Raw genomic sequence first — 18533 nt, 5'->3', positions numbered from 1 at the left:
TTGGAAAATTCACTTTTTGGATTGTAACTCAAAGAAACCCTTGAGTCACAGTGCTTGCTGGAATTTCTGGGAGTTGTTGTCCTCCAAAATTACTTCTTCGAACTTTGGGAAGGCTATAAACCTAACTAACAAATTGAATACAGTAATATACACACTTCTCTAAATCACTTTATTAGACTAAGACTCACCAAATATATTTGTCCCTTTTACATGGCGTTGTTGGTGGGGAATTTCGAAACTGTGTTCAGATGAGATATGAGACTGCCATGCCTAAAGCTGCTTGTTTCCAAGGGGAATGAATCAAGAGAATGTATGTTTCATTTTCAAATCTGAACTAATAGCTATGTGTCAGTGGTTTAGCTTGTTGATTAAGATGAGGAAGCATGTTGTAATTGCATGTTGATGAAAAGACTTTTAATCCTCTATTGCTATTATATTTGAGGGGGGGAAAGAAGCAGAGGACCCATCTATTTAAAATACCAGACTAATTAATACATTGAAGAGAATGCCACAGACATAGTTATAAGCCCTGGAATTCCCCCCACTGTTCAGCTCTACTTGCAATCATGCATAATGGTAATCATCGTACCTTCCATATTCCAGAGAAAAAGCAGATGGTAATGGACTTGTGGAGGGGGAGGAGACTGTGCTCGTTCTCTTTGGTCCTTTGCTTCTGGTCCTTTTTTACTATGGCTTTTCATGTGAGGACTTTCATAATTAAATGGGGGAAAGTAAATTAATTACATGAATATTAAAAGGTTACTCATCCGTTTTAACATTTGGTCACTAGGTGGCTAATGAAAAGGAACTCGGGACTGGAGGCCTGCCATGGCTGATTCTCTCCTTTTTTCTTTCGGGGGCCACATGCTGAAGCAATGATTGTGCGTGACAGATTCTGGAAACAATGAGTCTGCGCACAGCTCATCCAGACGGAGCATGCTTTGCTAAATTACACCAATAGCAGGGTGGCCTACAGGCAAACAAAATAGTTAAACAATGCATAATAAAGTTTTTATTTGGTATTTCCTGTGTGGCTATGCCAATTGCCAGGGAGTATTCCCCGTCCTCTCCCCCACACCAAAGTTTGGTTGTATTAATTGTTGACCACAGCTGGCAAAGAACCAAACTAGCTGGGACAGATAAGGAAGGGGGGGGAGAGAAGGGGGATGGCATCTGGACAGTGAAGAGAGAGAAAGAGAGAGAGAGAAAAAAACACAAAAATTACAGCATATATCTGGAATTTTCCAGCTAACGATGTGCGGATGTGGTGGTGCTAGAGAAAAAGAGCGAAACTGAGCCTGCTTTGTTCAGTAAGAGAGAGGCCCCCTGTAACATTCCTTTTAGCTGTGTATATTTTGGCTTCAGTTGTGCAGTGTTAACTATATGCTGTGTATGGATCACATCAGTTGTTATATATTGATTTGGTTGCATGAAATGCAAAAACAGTCTCTTTTTTTATATATGCAAAACTTTGTAAAGTGACCCTGGAAGCTGCTTCTGCTCTTTTATGGATGCATAATATTAAAAGGGAGGGGGAATGAAAAACGCAAGACTTCACAGCAACAGCTGCCTTTAGGGGACACACAGATGCAATGAATGCTGCCTTTTTAAAACTCATCAATGAAGCAAAAGAATTTAGAACAAGCTGATGTAATGAAAAGGCCTGTGACTTAACATGGTTGCTGGGGTAAAAATAGGAAGTGCCATAACTGAAGAATTTTGATACAACCTTTCTGTTCTGTCCACGATTCATAACAATTAAGCAATTGGCTCATTTTTAAATCCACGTTCTACAGCATGCTAAAGATTGCACATGGAGTGCTGCAGCAAAATGGAGAAAATGAGGATGAAAATTATTTGTTGCTTTTGAAGGAAGTATCTTTTTTTTTAAAAAAATGGCAAGATAAATTTTAAATAAGCTGTTAAACTAAAAAATCATGCAAAAAAGAAAGCACCAAAATCAGAGGTTAAACTGAGGAAGACTATCACATAAAGTTGTATAAGTAAAGATCCACCAATCTGTGTATCAGTTTATATGTTAAGGCTGCCAAATTTGGTAGTGTCTGGTGTTCACTAGCAAGGGTGAAGTTCCATAGGATTTCTTAAAGCTTTTTCTGTAAACAACAGAATAGAAAAGTTCTCTCTGTGGTGGTGAAACTTATTGTGAGTCTGGTTTCATGGGCCTACAGTTTCTCATATGTCATTGTGCTGCCTAGGGCTCTTTTTTGTTTTAGCCCACCTGCTATCCTTGTCTGTCTGTCCATCTGTTTATCCACCCATCCATCTGGAACTTGGATGCATTAATGTCAGAACTAACACATTAATATTGGATCATTGCATATAATAAAATTAATTCATTAATTAATCTATTATTTTTTAAAACTAAAACAACCCTTCAAAAGTAACAAATTAGAGTAAGAAATATTTGTTGTCATTCCAAACATGACATTGTTGGAACTTAATTTTTAAATGTTTGAATTTTTAAATCAATATGGAGCATTTTAGGAAATTAGGAGGAACAAGTTGAGTTTTAATGAATTATATCCAGGTTTATCTCTTTAGGTGTCTGACTATCTATCTGTCCATCTGTGGACCTAATGGGCAGAATCTAAGTGAATATTTACTCGTGCATAAGTGCAATAGCACAACTTGGAGCCAGCCCCCTTTTGAATTCCATGTCGTCTGCCAGTTGTGTGGCTCAACACATGACTAGGAATTTGACTGGGGACTCTTTAATTAGTAGCCACTTGTTGCTGTGATTATGTGTTGTACTTTAGTGTTACCCAGAGTGTAAAATATCCAGTCAGCTAACAAAAGGAAAGAGGGGAAGCACCCCACTAGGGAAGTATACAGTAGGAGTCAGGAAAGGAATAAGAGCTAAGTTGGAGTTTGGGTTGCCAACTTCTTTTCTGTTTTCCAATATCGTTAATAGCAGTCTGTCAAACAGCCATTTAACAAGTGACACTAAGTGCAGACTTGGCAGGCAGTTGTTGAGGCACAGGAGCCAACAAAAAGCTGGCAACATTTGCAGGGCTGAAACTGTACATGGGGGTGGGAAGAGTAGGGCAGATGAGGGGGAATGCTGAAGGGCAGAGATGCAGGAATGAGATAGCAATGGAAATTAATGCATTGAACATGGCTTCTGCAGTGGGAAAGGTTGTGGGAAATATCATACATAGTATCAGGCACAATTTCATAAAGTTTGGAGAATGTGATAAAAGCAGTAGATGCCTGAGTTAAATATAGAGGGATATTGTTTACTCTGCTTTACTTCTTCAGAAGTAGAGAAACTGAAGTCCACTCAAATCTCTGTGGCTTGAATGCACCCTTTTGGCGTCAGCCTGTCTTTAATTTCAAGTCCAACTCCTTTAAGTGAGAATTTGCCAGGAGGAGGAATCACCCCTACCAGCTCCAGCTGTGCTCATTGGCTAGGCAGGATGAAAGCATTTCTTCCTAAATTGGATGCTTCCTTGTCTCTTGCAGACTCTCTAGGTTGTTTCACAACCTTGTAATCTAAAGTCCATTGTTTGCAGCTGCAACTTTCCCATTTTGTGGCATACAGGGCAGGATGGAGGAGGGGAGGGGAGGGGCAGGACATGTCTATTTGTAACATTGGTGACCTTTTAGGGAAGCAGAAAGAGATTATTTTCTCACCCCCTACCCAATAAGAGTGCACTTGGAATGCACTGTTATCCCAACGTTCTGTGTTTCTGCCATAGTCTGAAGTATGCCTGGGAGAGGGAGGGGAGGGCTTGCAGGCAAAGGTATTTCCTTCCTAAAATGCCTGTGCCAACAGTCTCCAAGGGGTTAACAAGGGGGGCTACTTTGAAAACAGAGGCAGAAGGTCACTGGCGGCAACAGCAAAGGCTTGTGGAGCCTGCCATTAAGAGCCGTTCACCCTGCATTTCCCACCCAGGGGATTGTAAACATTGGCTTCCAGCCATGGTGGTCTACAGAACCTCTCTGTCCTGCCAGCATACATGGATACAGGTTTTAGTGGAAATGGCGACACATACAAATTATTCCAGCAAATTATTCCTGGAAGATTTTTGCTTCCAGAGAAAGAGTTAGGGAGGCAGGGAAAATATCAAGGAGGTAGGATGGTACCGTTGCTGCGTTGGAATTTGAAAATACAGAGATAGGTCTGTTTCATGGTGGTTCGTATGTAACATAGCTGCCTTTCTCAAGCAAAAAGTTTCCTGACTTTGAGGAATGTGTAGAATGCTGTCACTTAATCGGCAGTCTGTAAGAGGCTTTTTATCTGGTGTTTGTTAGTAACCACCAATATCATTCTTATCTTGCTGTCCTTTTAGCTAGATGTAGTGCCCTCAGACATGAGAACTAGAAACACGAAAGCACTTGTTACCTTGAACATTCTTTGGCATTGTGTATTAGTCTGTGGCCTTTCAACTTGTGAACAAAAAGTGCTTTTCAGAAATAAATTATAAGCAAGTGTGTCTCTCACACAGACATGAGCTAAATAGGCTGTAATTCCAATGCAGGGGTTGAACTCTGGATTCTAGAAATACCAGCACAAGATAACATATATTGAAACAGAGAAAAAAGAGTCCTTTCTTTAGGGCCTAGTTCTTACAGGATAGTTCCCAGGGTTAGACAGGACCAAAATGTGAGGGGAAATACCACTTTTTAAAATTTTTCTTGCTTTAAGTCTTACAGTTGACTATTAAGCATTCAAAAATTAAGCTCAAGATTTTGGATTGGGAGAAAGCTCACACAAAAAGTGGGAAATCACTGAGTTATCACTTAGTGGGGAAAGGAATTTGAACATCCTGGGAACAAGAGAAGCCTACATTATGACCTCAGGAGGGCTTTGTACAGCCTGACATTTCCTGTCCTTGCTTCAGGGTTTAACCTGCATGGAGGATAGAGAAGGCTGGCCTCTTACAATGACACCTTAGTTGTTGCTTTCAGTTTGAGGCGGGTAGCGTGGAGTCCCAAGCCAGAATTAAGATTGCCGGAAGAAATATCAACAACCTCCGATATGCAGATGACACCACTCTGATGGCAGAAAGTGAGGAGGAATTAAAGAACCTTGTAATGAGGGTGAAAGAGGAGAGTGCAAAAAACGGGCTGAAACTCAACATCAAAAAACTAAGATCATGGCCACTGGTCCCATCACCTCCTGGGAAATAGAAGGGGAAGATATGGAGGCAGTTACAGATTTTATTTTCCTGGGCTCCATGATCACTGCAGATGGAGACAGCAGCCACGAAATTAAAAGACGCCTTCTTCTTGAGAGGAAAGCGATGACAAATCTTGACAGCATCTTAAAAAGCAGAGACATTACCTTGCCAACAAAAGTCCGAATAGTCAAAGCTATGGTTTTTCCTGTCGTGATGTATGGAAGTGAGAGCTGGACCATAAAGAAAGCTGACTGCCGAAGAATTGATGCCTTTGAATTGTGGTGCTGGAGGAGACTCTTGAGAATCCCCTGGACTGCAAGGAGAACAAACCTATTAATTCTAAAGGAAATCAACCCTGAGTGCTCACTGGAAGGACAGATCCTGAAGCTGAGGCTCCAGAACTTTGGCCATCTAATGAGAAGAAAAGACTCCCTGGAAAAGACCCTGATGATGGGAAAGTGTGATGGCAAGAGGAGAAGGGGACGACCGAGGATGAGATGGCTGGACAGTGTCTGTGAAGCAACCAACATGAATTTGACACAACTCCGGGAGGCAGTAGAAGATAGGAGGGCCTGGCGTGCTCTGGTCCATGGGGTCACGAAGAGTCGGACACGACTAAACGACTAAACGAAACGAAAGCGTGGAGTCATAATTTGGATAAACTGGAGGCCAAATATGGATCAGAGAACTCAATTAGGAAGTCCCTATGCTTTCTCCCATTACATGGGCCCAGTTGTTTTTGTTTATGTACACATTGGCATAATCATTGGCCAGTCCAATTATTGCCCTGTTTCCCCAGGTTTTATCCCCTGTTGCTCCCAAAAGTTTTTCTACCCACAAAAAAATGTCCCTTGCTCCTTCTAGATGGAATGGGGGGGGCAGTTTGCAATATCTCCTGACTTCTTTTAGGCATATTTAAGGTTTCCTTCCTCAGACTGGAATTAATTTCCAGTCACTTTCACTGGAGGTGGGAGGGGAAAGGTCCACAAAGGCATAATATAGGCTAGAGGAGGGATCTACTGAGATGGTTCTCACACTGTCTTAGAAGCACAGAGGTCCTTTAATTTAAAAAAAAAATCTGTGTGTGTGTGTGTGTCTTGAGGAGTATGGGAAACACTAATCTGAGTTACAACAGGGGCAGTTTGCGGCCCCTAGACTTTAGAAGTTGCTGTTATGATTATAAGAGCAAGCTGACAAATCTCATACACAGCATCTTTATTGTATAGATGGGCCCTGTTCAGTGACAGTGATTTGATTTTTGCGGATTTTCCCCTTGCTCTGGATACCTTGTTTTTAAAATACAACTAAAGTTATACTGAGTGTAACTTTTATTGAAGGATGGTGTGAGTTTTGTGCCAACAATTTTGTGGCAGTGCACAAAGTGGAAATATTGATTGTTCCATAGGTGGAGCAATGCTTTAGCATGCCGCTTTTCATGCTGCTTAATTATTCTCCAGTTCATGGGAGGAAGAAAGGATAAATCTACTTTTAAAAGCACAATGATAAACCATTCTGGCTTATCAGTACATTTATAGCTTTGTAAATACGTTAACAAAGAAGTTGCTAGCCCACAAAAAGGTTTAGTATCCATCGGCTTGCTTGCCTGTGTATACCTGTACTTGTCAGTTGTAGCCACAAAGGAAAACAAAAGAGCCGAATTAATATTAAAAGGTTCCTCACTGGCTGCTGGAAAAGTAATTGTTACTTCCTATTCTGTCAGTGCATTCTCTTTAGCTTTGTAGCACATCAAAGAGATAGCTCCTTATGATCATAATAACCACTAAAACAAATCTGTGCTTGGAACTACTATCAGTCTCTAGTGTGACTGGGGCCAAGAAGATGTAGATTTTTCCTGAGGGAGGATAAAGTATAATTGCTTATTAATATCTGTATATATGGTGTAGTTAAAGGTGTTGAGGAGTGTCTGGGGTTCTCTCTTCATATGTTACTTTTGTTGTGTTTTTTTTTTCCTATAAATGAATCCGGGGTCAAGAATGAGAAAGAATGTGGAATTGGGACATAATTATGCTTTGATTCGTCCAGCGATGGCAGTCCTCTGGCCCTTTAGTTTTAATTCCCAGCAGCCCTATCCCATGATGACCACTGGTAGGAAATTGGGGTGTGTGTGTGTGGTCCTAAATATCAGGAGGGCCAAAAGATCCCACCTGAGAGTCAGTCATTATTCTTGATGTTCTATTTTGTTCTTTGGGGACCAAGCAGAAGAGATAGAGCCTGTCTTTGGTGTCCTCTGAGGCAGAGATTTTAAAATCTGATGGTGTTGCTAGTCTCCCTTTTATAAGACATGTGAGAGTTCTGTTTAGGTTAAGTCTTTAGTATCCCCATACTTTGTAGTGCATCAAACATAGCACTAATTGCAAATAATGCTAGAGTCGATACCGTTGGCTAATACTGAGCAAATAGAACATTATTTGAATATATATGTGTCTGTAAAAGTTCCTGATGAGTATATCATGTAAGAATACATTTTTGGATTATAACCTCTCCCCCAGAAGGTGGCCATTCCAGTTGGGTCATTCTGGGGGCAAAGAAGAACTTTCTCAAGCTCTGCCCATAGGATGACCTTTATCATAAATCTCTAGAGGTACAGTCTCTCAGTTGAGAAGAATTATTCAGACAATTACACACTGTACTGAGAAAATTTTTTAAAACTACTGATATATGCATAAGTGTTTTAAAAATTATATTGCAGAAATGAATTGTGTATTCATTTTTACTCATAAAAATTTGCCAAACTTTGTAAAGATTGTTGATATTTAAAATTCGACATGCATTATAACAAGAACTTGGTTGGCACATCTTTTAAACCAAGGATTGATGTACCTAATGCATGAAACTAGTTTCAAAAACTTCTAAGATAAATTCCTTCAGCTGTTGCTTATACACATGCATATTTGTACATATAGAACGGATATACCCAGAAGAGAGCACATTCTAGAGAAGTGGTTCTTCCTAGAATAACACAAGATTCTAACTAATGCTTAAACCATCAAAGGAAATGAACAGCTCTTCTGATTGAATTCGCTTCTGTGTTTATTTGTTGTATGCTGTCAAGTAATTTCCAACTTATGGTTGGTTACCCTTAATAGGGTTTTCAGGGTAAATGGAATGTTCAAGGAATGGTTCAATGATGCCTCCCCCCAGTGAATTTCCATGGGTGAACAGGATTTGAAATCAAGTCTCCTCCACTATATCACATTGGTCGTCACCTTCTTCTATAGCTATATTGTTGTTTTTTTAAAAAACCTTTAGAAGACAACAATTCCTAAGGCAGGTCATATAACTATATCTTGTAAATTGAAAGGGTTTGAATAAATATTTCTTAGGACTTCCTTTGTTTGTTTGGCTTGTTCTCTTTTTCTAAAAGCTATCTTGGCATTTTCATTAGGAGGGTGGGAGCTGTAATGTCCATTTAGCTAGTAATATGCAGAAGACATTAGCCATTGCATTGTATAACAATCAGAAATCAATTTGAAAATACAGTTTTCAAATGCTGTATCATAAAACAGCGTACTTCTTAATAATGGCCAGTGTGGTCAGTTGAGCTTGCTTCTAAGAAGTGTTCTGAGAAATGCAAACGTAAAAATCAAAACTAGTGTCAAGGGTGAGACTGCACATGTAACACAGATAGTAAATATTTGCTATATATTTTTTTTTACTTTTTCAGTTAATAATATTTTACAGATTAATTCAAATAAAAAAATATGAAAGGTCCTGCCATTGGGCTTAACAGACTGTATTAACATAACACTAGAGGCTTTGAGGAAGGAAGCAATTGCCTGGAAACTATTCCTTGTGGGGTTGATGGATGAGCCAGTTTGTGTCTTCTTACTGATGATATTATTCTGGGCCACTGGGAGGGGTCCCAGGCTCAGTGGCTCTAAAATTCCCTGACTGACATGAGCCTTCCCTTCAGCAGTGGCTGGTGCTTAATTTTATTGGTGGGGCAGAAGACATGATACAAATGGGTGGAGCCAAGGGTGATAGGCAAGGCCAAAGCAAAAGAGGACATGCTCATATGCAAGCAAAGAAGCACTCTCTCATATAATATAGGTAGGCAGGGAGGTAACCAGGTATGAACTAGCTGAGAGTTGAAGTAGTAGGATAGTTCCCCATTTGTTCCAATGGGGAAAAAATCCTTGATAATTCTATTCTCCAGTACTTGAGGGAATCTTACTGTATGAAGCAAAAATAAACAGGGTGAAAGAAAACTATTTCTGAAGATTTTGTATAACTCAGATAACGTTGAAGTGTATTATTTTACTTTGTGAGATGAATGTGGATGGCACAATGAGGAAAGTAGGACAGTTCCTGATAATGAAAACTCTTTTTATATGAAAAGCAAACAACAGATTTAGAGATTTTGTAAAGCAGGAGATTTGAATAGCCAACAAAATGGTATAATAGAAGTTAATACCTTACGATGCAGTCTTAAGCAGAAATGTTCTACTGAATTCAATAGCATTTCATTGCTAGAAAGAGTATAGGATTAAAGCCTGCAGAGTCTTCCAAAGTACCTTTTATCAAAATACAAATATACCGTTTCTCTGAAAATAAGACCTAACCTGAAAATAAGCCCTAGTATGATTCTTCAGGATGCTTATAACATAAGCCCTACCCCCAAAATAAGCCCCAGTTAAGTGAAACCCCGTCCTCCACCATTGTGCAGCATTGTGCAGCAACCAGAAGATGACATTACTGTAAAATAAAACATCCCCTGAAAACAAACCCTAGTGTGTTTTTTGTAGCAAAAATTAATATAAGACCCTGTCTTGTTTTTGAGGAAACACAGTATTGAGTTGGATGTGGCTTTGCAGAAAACTCAACTCCCATTTGCTGCAGAAAGGGGACAGAGTGGTCATTTTTGCTGCTTTCTCTTTTTCCCTTGCAGCCCCCTACGCTACCTGAAAACTGCACTGCGAGACCTAGCCTTCAACAAAAATATTTCCTTTAGTACAGAACTTCCCAGGTCTTTCTGTCAGCAAAAGTTGCACTGCTCTTGGCAAAGGGACAGTTCTGGTTTCAACTCTTTAACTGGAGGAATAACCAGGATGTCATATTGAAATAATAATAACAATAACAACACCTCATACAGTGCATTAGAAACATTCCAAACAAAGCACTGTTAAAAAGAGTGCAGCTTATATACAAGGGGATCTTTATGAATAGAATCATTCTTCAAAGAACCCCAGGCTATACAGTATAGGTTAATTGCTGAAATACACCAATTTCCCTGAAGGTTAAAAGAAGTCGGCAAGACACAAAGTGTTCCTTTGGAGTGTACAGTGTCTTTACAGTACTGGATATCTTCTCATAACATAAACATAGGTAAAGCATTAGCAAACAAGGTCAGTGAATCCATTCCTGTGTTACTTGTATAGCTCTTTGTATAGGATCATTTCATCTGTTAAAAAAATAAGATCAAGATAATTCTGTCATAATTAGCTAAATCAATTTTCTATCATTAACCACAGAACAATGGAATAAATGTGCACTTGCGATCCTTTTGATTTCTGATTTTTCTTCAAGTGTCCTGTAGTCATCTGGCATTAATATTTATTTTTAGTTAGGTATGTTCATGCATCACAGTCAGGCCCAGGAAAAATCACTTCACATTTCAATAGATGCCTTTGTGGCATATAAAGTTGATGAATGTTGAATATTCCTGTAAATGCCAAATATCAGATACCATTTGGGTAGGAAAATACTTGCAATGTAGCCATCCCCAAGTCTGCTGTAAGTTCACCATGACATTGCATAGTGCTAGATGACAAATTAACCATGTTGACCAGAGATGGGTAAGCATGGCCTGAAAGAGTGTGTGTGTGTGTGTGTGTGTGTGTGTGTGTGTGTGTGTGTGTGTGTGTGTGTGTGTTCTGTGCTGTCCCTAAAAGGGTTTTCTCAGTAAGTGAGATATTTGAGGAGTGGTTTTATCATTTCCACATCCCTGTGAGTTTCCATGGATGAGCAAGGATTCAAACCCTATTATCCGGAGACCCAGTCCATCACTCTGTCCACTATACCCCACTGCGAATAGTCTGTCAAGTAATATTAAAAGTTGTGGGATTTGTGTCTTAAGCAGAGGTAAGAATGATTAACCACTGTGAATACAATCCAGGTCCCAAAGAAGCTAAAGTTGTTATTTTTATTGTTTTGACTTATATACCTTCCCATAGTTCTAAAGCGGTCTCTCCGCAGTTTACAACATAATTATGGAAACAACACTTTACCACCACCCCTGTCCCATGAGCTGGGTAGTCATTTTACCGACCTCAGAAAGATGGAAGGCTGAGTCAACTTTGAGATGGCTGCTTGAATCTGTTGGGATCAAACTTAGGTCATGAAGTTTTCCATGCACATTGATTCCAGTGGGAAAGATTGCAGGATGACCTTCTAACCACACTTATAGGGAAGTGTTCTCCTTTGAGCTCAGTGGAGCTTACTTACAAGCAAACATGCATACGGTGATGCTCTGAATCATTCTTAACTTTGCATTGCATTTATACCATAGGTAGGACTCATCTTTGTGCTACAGTCACCAGTAGCTAGCATGGCTAGTAATACATACCTACAGCATCCGTCTCTGCACTGTGCTCAGTACAGCAGTTTAAAACCAGAGCTTTTTCTTGAGAATGGGTCTCATTTGTGGATCGTCCGGTACATCCTAGTATTCTTTCAGATGACCATCTGTTTCTTTATGGTAAAATGCTGGTGTTTTCTTTTGAGAGTGAAACATCTCAGTTAAATGGCTTACCAAAAGCAAACACTAGACAGCAAAAAGAGAAATAAAAACAATTATAGGAGAGGAAGTGTGGTGCTCGTTGTTGAACTCACCATATCCTGTCTTCAGAATAATTTTCATTGCTGCTTATCGGTAACTGAGTGGAATGTCCACAAGTATTTGTTTGGTTTCTCTGGTGAAAAAAGGGATGAGGTGGAGGGAAATACTCTTTATGAATCATCCAGATTCACTGCAGTATTCTAAGGCTGTTGTAATGTTCTTTTGGGTTGTTTTCCCCCCCGAAGAAGATTCTTAATACTGTAGTAAGAAACACTGCTATCTGTGGTTATTCCTTGCATTCAGGTTCCTTGAATGCAAGCAGACACCTGTTGACATTCTTGGCTTGTACTTCAGACATGCAGATAACACATCGTATGATAGTCCATTAGAAGCTTTAACTGAAACATTGTAGATCTCTGGTTTTTTTTTTTAAATACAGTTTGGCACATTTCTTTTTCTCTGCAGAAGATTCTGCTGCACAATTAAAACAAATGTTCAAGTTTTCATGGTTGCCTCCCCACTTCATCAACCCACCACTCTCTTGTGAGAGAGGTGATGAGCAAGCTACAAGGGAAGACTATTTCAACTCATGCTTTTCTTTTTCTCATTTTCTTATGAAATACTGTGCAGTTTTTAACCAAACCTTCCCCTCCCCCTGCCGCCACCATCAGTAACATATTGGCTGAAATACAGTAGCAAGTCACAACTAGACTAGCCCCATTGAATCACTGCGGATTTGGTGAGTCAACTCCTCTGTAAGTTCCATAGATTCATTGAACCTATGCCAGTTGTAATTTACTATTGGATTTCCACAATTGTAGGAAAGCAGCATTTTTCTCATAATTCAAGTGGCTGCATTCTCTTGCTTGGAAAATGCCATCTCCCCCCACCCTGGTCTAACATGTCAGTTGCAGTAGAGATTGTTGAAACATGTTTGTAAAAAGGCCATGGACATTTACTGGCCAAGTGCCTGTAATGTCATTAGTGACAAATTATACAACTTTGTTCTTCTTATTCCTGTATACTTTTAAAGTATCATGTTCAAATCTTTGTCCCCTTCCTTCTTATCAGGAAAAGATAACTTTAGGCTCTGGGGCAGAATGTGGTCCTCATAGGGTCAATATATAAACCCTTTGGTCTTTCCTAAATGTCTGAACCCTCTTTTCCTCTTGTTACCATTATTTGATTATTTCCATCTATTGTAATTTTCTTCTGAATTCTAAATAGCTAAAAATATATCCCTATAAGCAGTGATGGTAAATGTCAAAGACTGTCACCATGACAGTCCCCATTAAACACTCCCCAAAAAGGAGGGTCCAGAAATGGTGGGCAGCTGGATCACCTGCATAAACAAATGAAGAACAGGTCTCTAAAAAATGATGGCTCTTAATTGCCCATTCCAGACCAAACCACTCTCAAATATTTTGCATTACCACCCTGTGAGCCTTGCCTGCAGTATACCAGTAAGTTTAGTTTAGTATAACTTGGCATTTTTTATGTTACCCGATTGCTGGAATACAATCCCCCAAACTTTTGTAATTCATTTCGGATATGGTGCTCAAGGAGATTCCTCATGCTTTCTTTTGAGGGTGAGTGTTCTCCTTCAGCACCAGAGCAAACTTAGAAACCAAAACAGTGAAGCAGGACTGTTCCCCATAAAAGGAATAAATTTCTGCAGATGGAATATTATACAGCTGGGACTTGATTATAGCCAGCATGGGCATTGTTGTGACAAAGGGAAATCATTCTTAACAGGTTGATAAAGCCTTAACAACAACCACCCCAGCTTTTTCTCCAAATAGAAATGCATTTCTTTTTAGGTGAAAGGAGTTATATTATGCACTTATGAGAGGAAAGCTATCATGATGTAATTGCTCACTGTATACTTCTCAAAAAAAAGTATTCCTCGTTTCTTAGAAGTCTGTGATAGTTCAGCTAGCATAATATTAAATATGCAAATTTAGAAACAAAAACAATAAAGCAAGTCTGTTCCCACAAACCATGAACCTATGACTACCTCAATAAGCCTAGAAAATAAGAACTAGAAGCTGAGCCTTCTTAGTTGTGGCATCTTCTTTGTGGAATGCATTGCCACAGGAACTATATCAGGTGCTATCCGTCTTCGCCTTTGAAAAGCAGCTAAAAACTGAATTTTTTAAGGAAGCTCTTGGGGAGGTTCTTCCCAGTTGATTAAAATGGAGGAGGAAAGAGGGGCACCTGTATACGCTGATTAACAGGGCTTGAAAAATTTTAGAATGTCTCACCAGTCAGTCAAAAATTTCACCAGTCAGCATGACCGGACTATAGCGTTGCAATTTATGTTAACAAATTTAAACTAGGCACTAGTTCACTTTTATTTCTAAGTAACAACGCATACAAATCCAAAATAAATTGTATTACGTACATGGGAATCACTGATTTATACCTTCAGTCTTGGGTTGCTTTATTACCTGCGTGCCTATGGGGTCATGAAGCTTGTATTTTGAATGCCTTTCTTTTGAATGTCTCCAGCAAAAATAAAACTGAAAGAAAAGTGCCCAGCCTCTTAAGGAGCCACGCTTCCCTCCCACCCCAAGATGTGTCCTCATTCGGTTGAAATTGGGAGCAGGGAATCTCCTGCTCTACATTCTACATTCTGCTCTATATTCCCCATTCTCCTGCAGAGCTATATCTCTATGTGCTGCTCGAACTCTCTTCTCGTGAGAAGAGGGCAATTTTCCTTTTGCAATGGGAGGGAGGAGGGGAGGACTGCATGATGAGAGAGAGAGAAACAGGCTCATCGAGCAGCATTTTTCATTTATCACAGACAAGTGGCCAAGTGCATTTTTTCAAGCCCTGCCAATTAATAGTTCTTTGTCACCTATCTTCTAGTTCTCTGGTATATTAGAATTTGTTTTATAATTCTGCTTTTAGTCTTGTACACCAGCGTTCCCCAAGTCCCGATACGTGGCCTGGTGCCGGTCCGTGGTGTGGGCCAGACCAGGCTGCCGAGAGAGACCTCCTGCCGCCCCACCCGCGCACACTCACCCCCGCGCTGCCCGTTTGAGCCTGCACCCATGTTCTGGCATGCCCACATGAGTGCCACACTGCCAATTGTGTATGCGAATGGGCATGCGTGGGTCCCCATGAACGCACACTGTTGTTTGTGCATGCACGGTCATGAAGGCCCATGCACACCTGTGCGCATGCACAAATGGCTGTGCGCCGCCCATGCGTGCACCCGTGCAAGAGCATGCGCAGCTTGTTCATGCATGCGTGCAAACGCAGGGGGTGCCCCACTTTCCCTAGCTGGTTCACAGACCGGAAAAGGTTGGGGAATGCTGTTGTACACCACCCAGATTAGCAGTTTGCTACATTGGCAGTATCAAAACTGAGTAAATAAAATAAATTGGGATTCAACCTGTTCTAGAAGGGATTGTTCTCTGACAGCTCAGGTTCATAGTCTGCAAGTGCTCCTTGACTTTGCATTGTTCCTGGACCACTGGTGGCAGTGGTGACAAGAAATGCCTTTTCACAACTTTGACTAGTGCACCAACTGTAACCTGTAGTGAGTTGACCTGGCTCACCAGCAGTCATCCATGCCTTAGTTATATCGCATTTGGCCTATTGCAGTATACTCTGTGTGGGGCAACCCTGGAAGGAGGCCTGGGATCTTCAATTGGCACAACACGTGACAGCTAACTGCTGCACAGTTATGACCCTGACGCTCAAAGACCTCCACTGGTTGCCAGTTGTTTACTTGGCCCTAAATGGCTTCTGCTATAGATTGCTTGTCTCAATATGAGGCTGTCTAGATTTTAAGATCCTCAGAGGTGGCCTCTTAAAAATGCTGGTGGTATCAGAAGCCCGTCTAATAAGCATGCAGGAGAGGGCCTTCTCCGGTCTAGCACCTAGGCTATGGAATGCACTCCCCTCTATGTTGTGATCTGTTTCCATTCTGACTGTTTTTAAGAAGGGAGTAAAACTAAATCATTTTAGACAGACATTTGATGTTTAAACTTCTCTGCTGTGTTGCTTTCCATTTGTATCCTTTTTCAATTTTATTTATTTCAACGTTATTTCATGTATTTCACTTGACTTTTATGATCTTATATTATTTTGTAAGGCTTTAGTTAAATGTCAGGTTTGCCTGTTTTTATTTCTTTTTTAAAACTATGTCAGCTGCCTTGAGTGCTAAGTATCTTTTGGTGGAAAGGTGAGGTATACATGTAATAAATTGATAAAATAAATTCCAGAGAAAATTACCGTATTTTTCGCACCATAAGGCGCACTTTTTCCCCACAAAACAGGGGGGTGGAAAGTCTGTGCGTCTTATGGAGCGAAGAAAACAGATTATATTTTCCTGTTTTCTTCTCCTAAAAAATTGGTGCGTCTTATAGAAAGGTGCGTCTTATGGAGCGAAAAATACGGTACTATCATGGAAACAAGGGCCATTAATCTTTGCGGCTAATTCCGTACTTTTGGCTGTTTGAAATCGTTGCTTGTGGCAGTTCTTTGGCTGTGTGAGCTGGTCATGGGCAACAACACTATTTCAGGGGGGCAAGATTCCATTTTTATCATTTTCAGGCACACAACAAAAGCTGTATCTTGTACGTGGTGGTAGTGCATATACCTGTTTGTAGGCTTTTCCTTGTAAACATGCCCTTTTGTTTGCTGTTTTACACGACATACCCCCTTTTTTGGACCATAACTCTCAGGGTCCCCAGACAGCATGGGCAGTCTCTGATTATGGGATTTTATGTGCTATATACCCTGCAGTGCACACTTTTAATCTGAGAAGTGTATTGCCAAATTCATAGAAGAACAAAAGCTAATTAATAATTGCATTCCAGCTCACATATCCATTTGATTACACATGAATATTGGGTGGAATAATTTTTAAAATACTAACCTCCCAGTTTCTCTTCCATTTTCCCTCAGTAGTCGTTTGAATCAGCCTAAAAATTACTAATTAACACCTATCAACCATGGAAAGTAAATGGGATTACATTTACACTATTCTTCTGTTACAGCACCACTTTGCATGGCCATTTATGTCAAAAGTTCAGCAGTCTCAGCTTTCTTTTACTCTTAATTTATTGAATTGTTTCTAAAACAGATGTTATAAGATCAAAGTGCTGAAAGGGATTTTAACCAACTTGACCACTTGTGTAAATATCCTTGAACTTCTTTCATTTATTGCTTCAGCATGCCCATTTTATACATGTTCTGCATGTTTATTCTCATAAGCGATGGTTCTGACCAGCAAGTTAAACCTACTAAGTTTGCTGAGAGAGGAGTCTTATAGGAGACTGATGGTTATTATTAGAATTAAAATGATGGACATCAGATAGTGTACATTTGTATAATACTACACTAAAATTTTCTTTTTTGTCCATATTTCCTTGCTCTTCCCATTTATACATTTATAGGATTATTCTCTTTGTTTTCACTTTAATACTCCTATTGCCCTATCTTAAAAGTAAAAACATATGCTTACATATTTACAATATAAATCAGAACTGAAGTATCACACAGCTGTGGAATAATACAATAAGTACCATTGTTATTGGTAAGATTAAAGGGAAGAAAGAAAGGAAAGAGAAAAGAGCAAGAAGAAAAGGCAGAATATTGTGGCATTTTAAAGACTGAGATTTATTTCAGTGTGAGCTTTCACTGATTAAAATCTACTTCTTCAGGCACAAGGAATGCAAATACATGTATTAAATATTTATGCATATCCCCATGATGGTAAGACTCGATGGACAGAATAAACAGAAAATGGACAAAGTAACTGGCTTATTAATACAAGAATGAGACTGTCAGGTAGCAGGAACCAGCTAGAGTGATGAACTGTATGCCAGGTTGTCTTGGCAGAAATGCAGAGTGGTTTCTGGAACAGAGGTCAGAAATTGGCTACCTAATCAAGTTTCACTGTATTTCTAAAAGTCTATCTAAACAGAGATCAAGGCTTCTTAGTCACACCATCTATTATCAACCCAGCTTTCTGTAACATATGGGTATAAAATAAAGGGAGAAAGAGCAATCAGGTTCTTGCCTGATTTCTTAACACTCTAAAAGCACAGTGCAGGTGTAAACTAAGAAGAGACCACGTTTTTAGTAGGAATCTTATGTGTTTCTACAAAAAACCCATTTTGCTAATCCTTCTCTACTTTGTTTTGCAGGTTGTCACTCTCTGGTATAGAGCTCCAGAAGTTTTACTTCAATCCAGTTATGCAACACCAGTTGATCTTTGGAGTGTTGGCTGTATATTTGCAGAAATGTTCCGCCGAAGGTTGGGAATAATTTAAATGTCTTTTATTGTTTTAGAAAAGTGAAATAACATTGGCTTATATCAAAAAAACTATGGGTGGATTTTAGATTTTAAATAAAAATAGAAGGAAGGAGAATATAGGCTATAATCATAGATGCTTTTTGACATTTGGAAAGGTGACTAATTGAAGTTGAGGTCTATAGGATATATATTCAAGGCTAGATAAAGCAGTGATATTTTCAGACCATTGAATGATGGATGATGACTGTTCGTTTCTCTAGCCTTGAAGTATGGGTTCTTCTTCGTGGCCTCTGTGAATCACACCCTGGGTGATTCG

At 39.7% G+C, this 18533-nt stretch overlaps 1 protein-coding gene across 2 annotated transcripts in view; it reads left to right on the top strand.

Annotated features, from left to right (window-relative positions):
- Positions 1 to 18533, top strand: part of CDK6 (cyclin dependent kinase 6) — a 137795-nt gene that overhangs the window by 78211 nt on the left and 41051 nt on the right. For both annotated transcript variants that reach the window (XM_020785171.3, XM_020785172.3), the window contains exon 5: positions 18108 to 18217. In XM_020785171.3, coding sequence (XP_020640830.1) covers positions 18108 to 18217 — 110 coding nt within the window. The remainder of the gene's footprint in view (positions 1 to 18107; positions 18218 to 18533) is intronic.

This window comes from Pogona vitticeps, chromosome 6 (assembly GCF_051106095.1).
Source record: "Pogona vitticeps strain Pit_001003342236 chromosome 6, PviZW2.1, whole genome shotgun sequence".
NCBI lineage: Eukaryota > Metazoa > Chordata > Lepidosauria > Squamata > Agamidae > Pogona > Pogona vitticeps.
The sequence above is the reverse complement of the archived record's forward strand: the minus strand, read 5'-3'. Positions and strand labels throughout refer to the sequence as shown.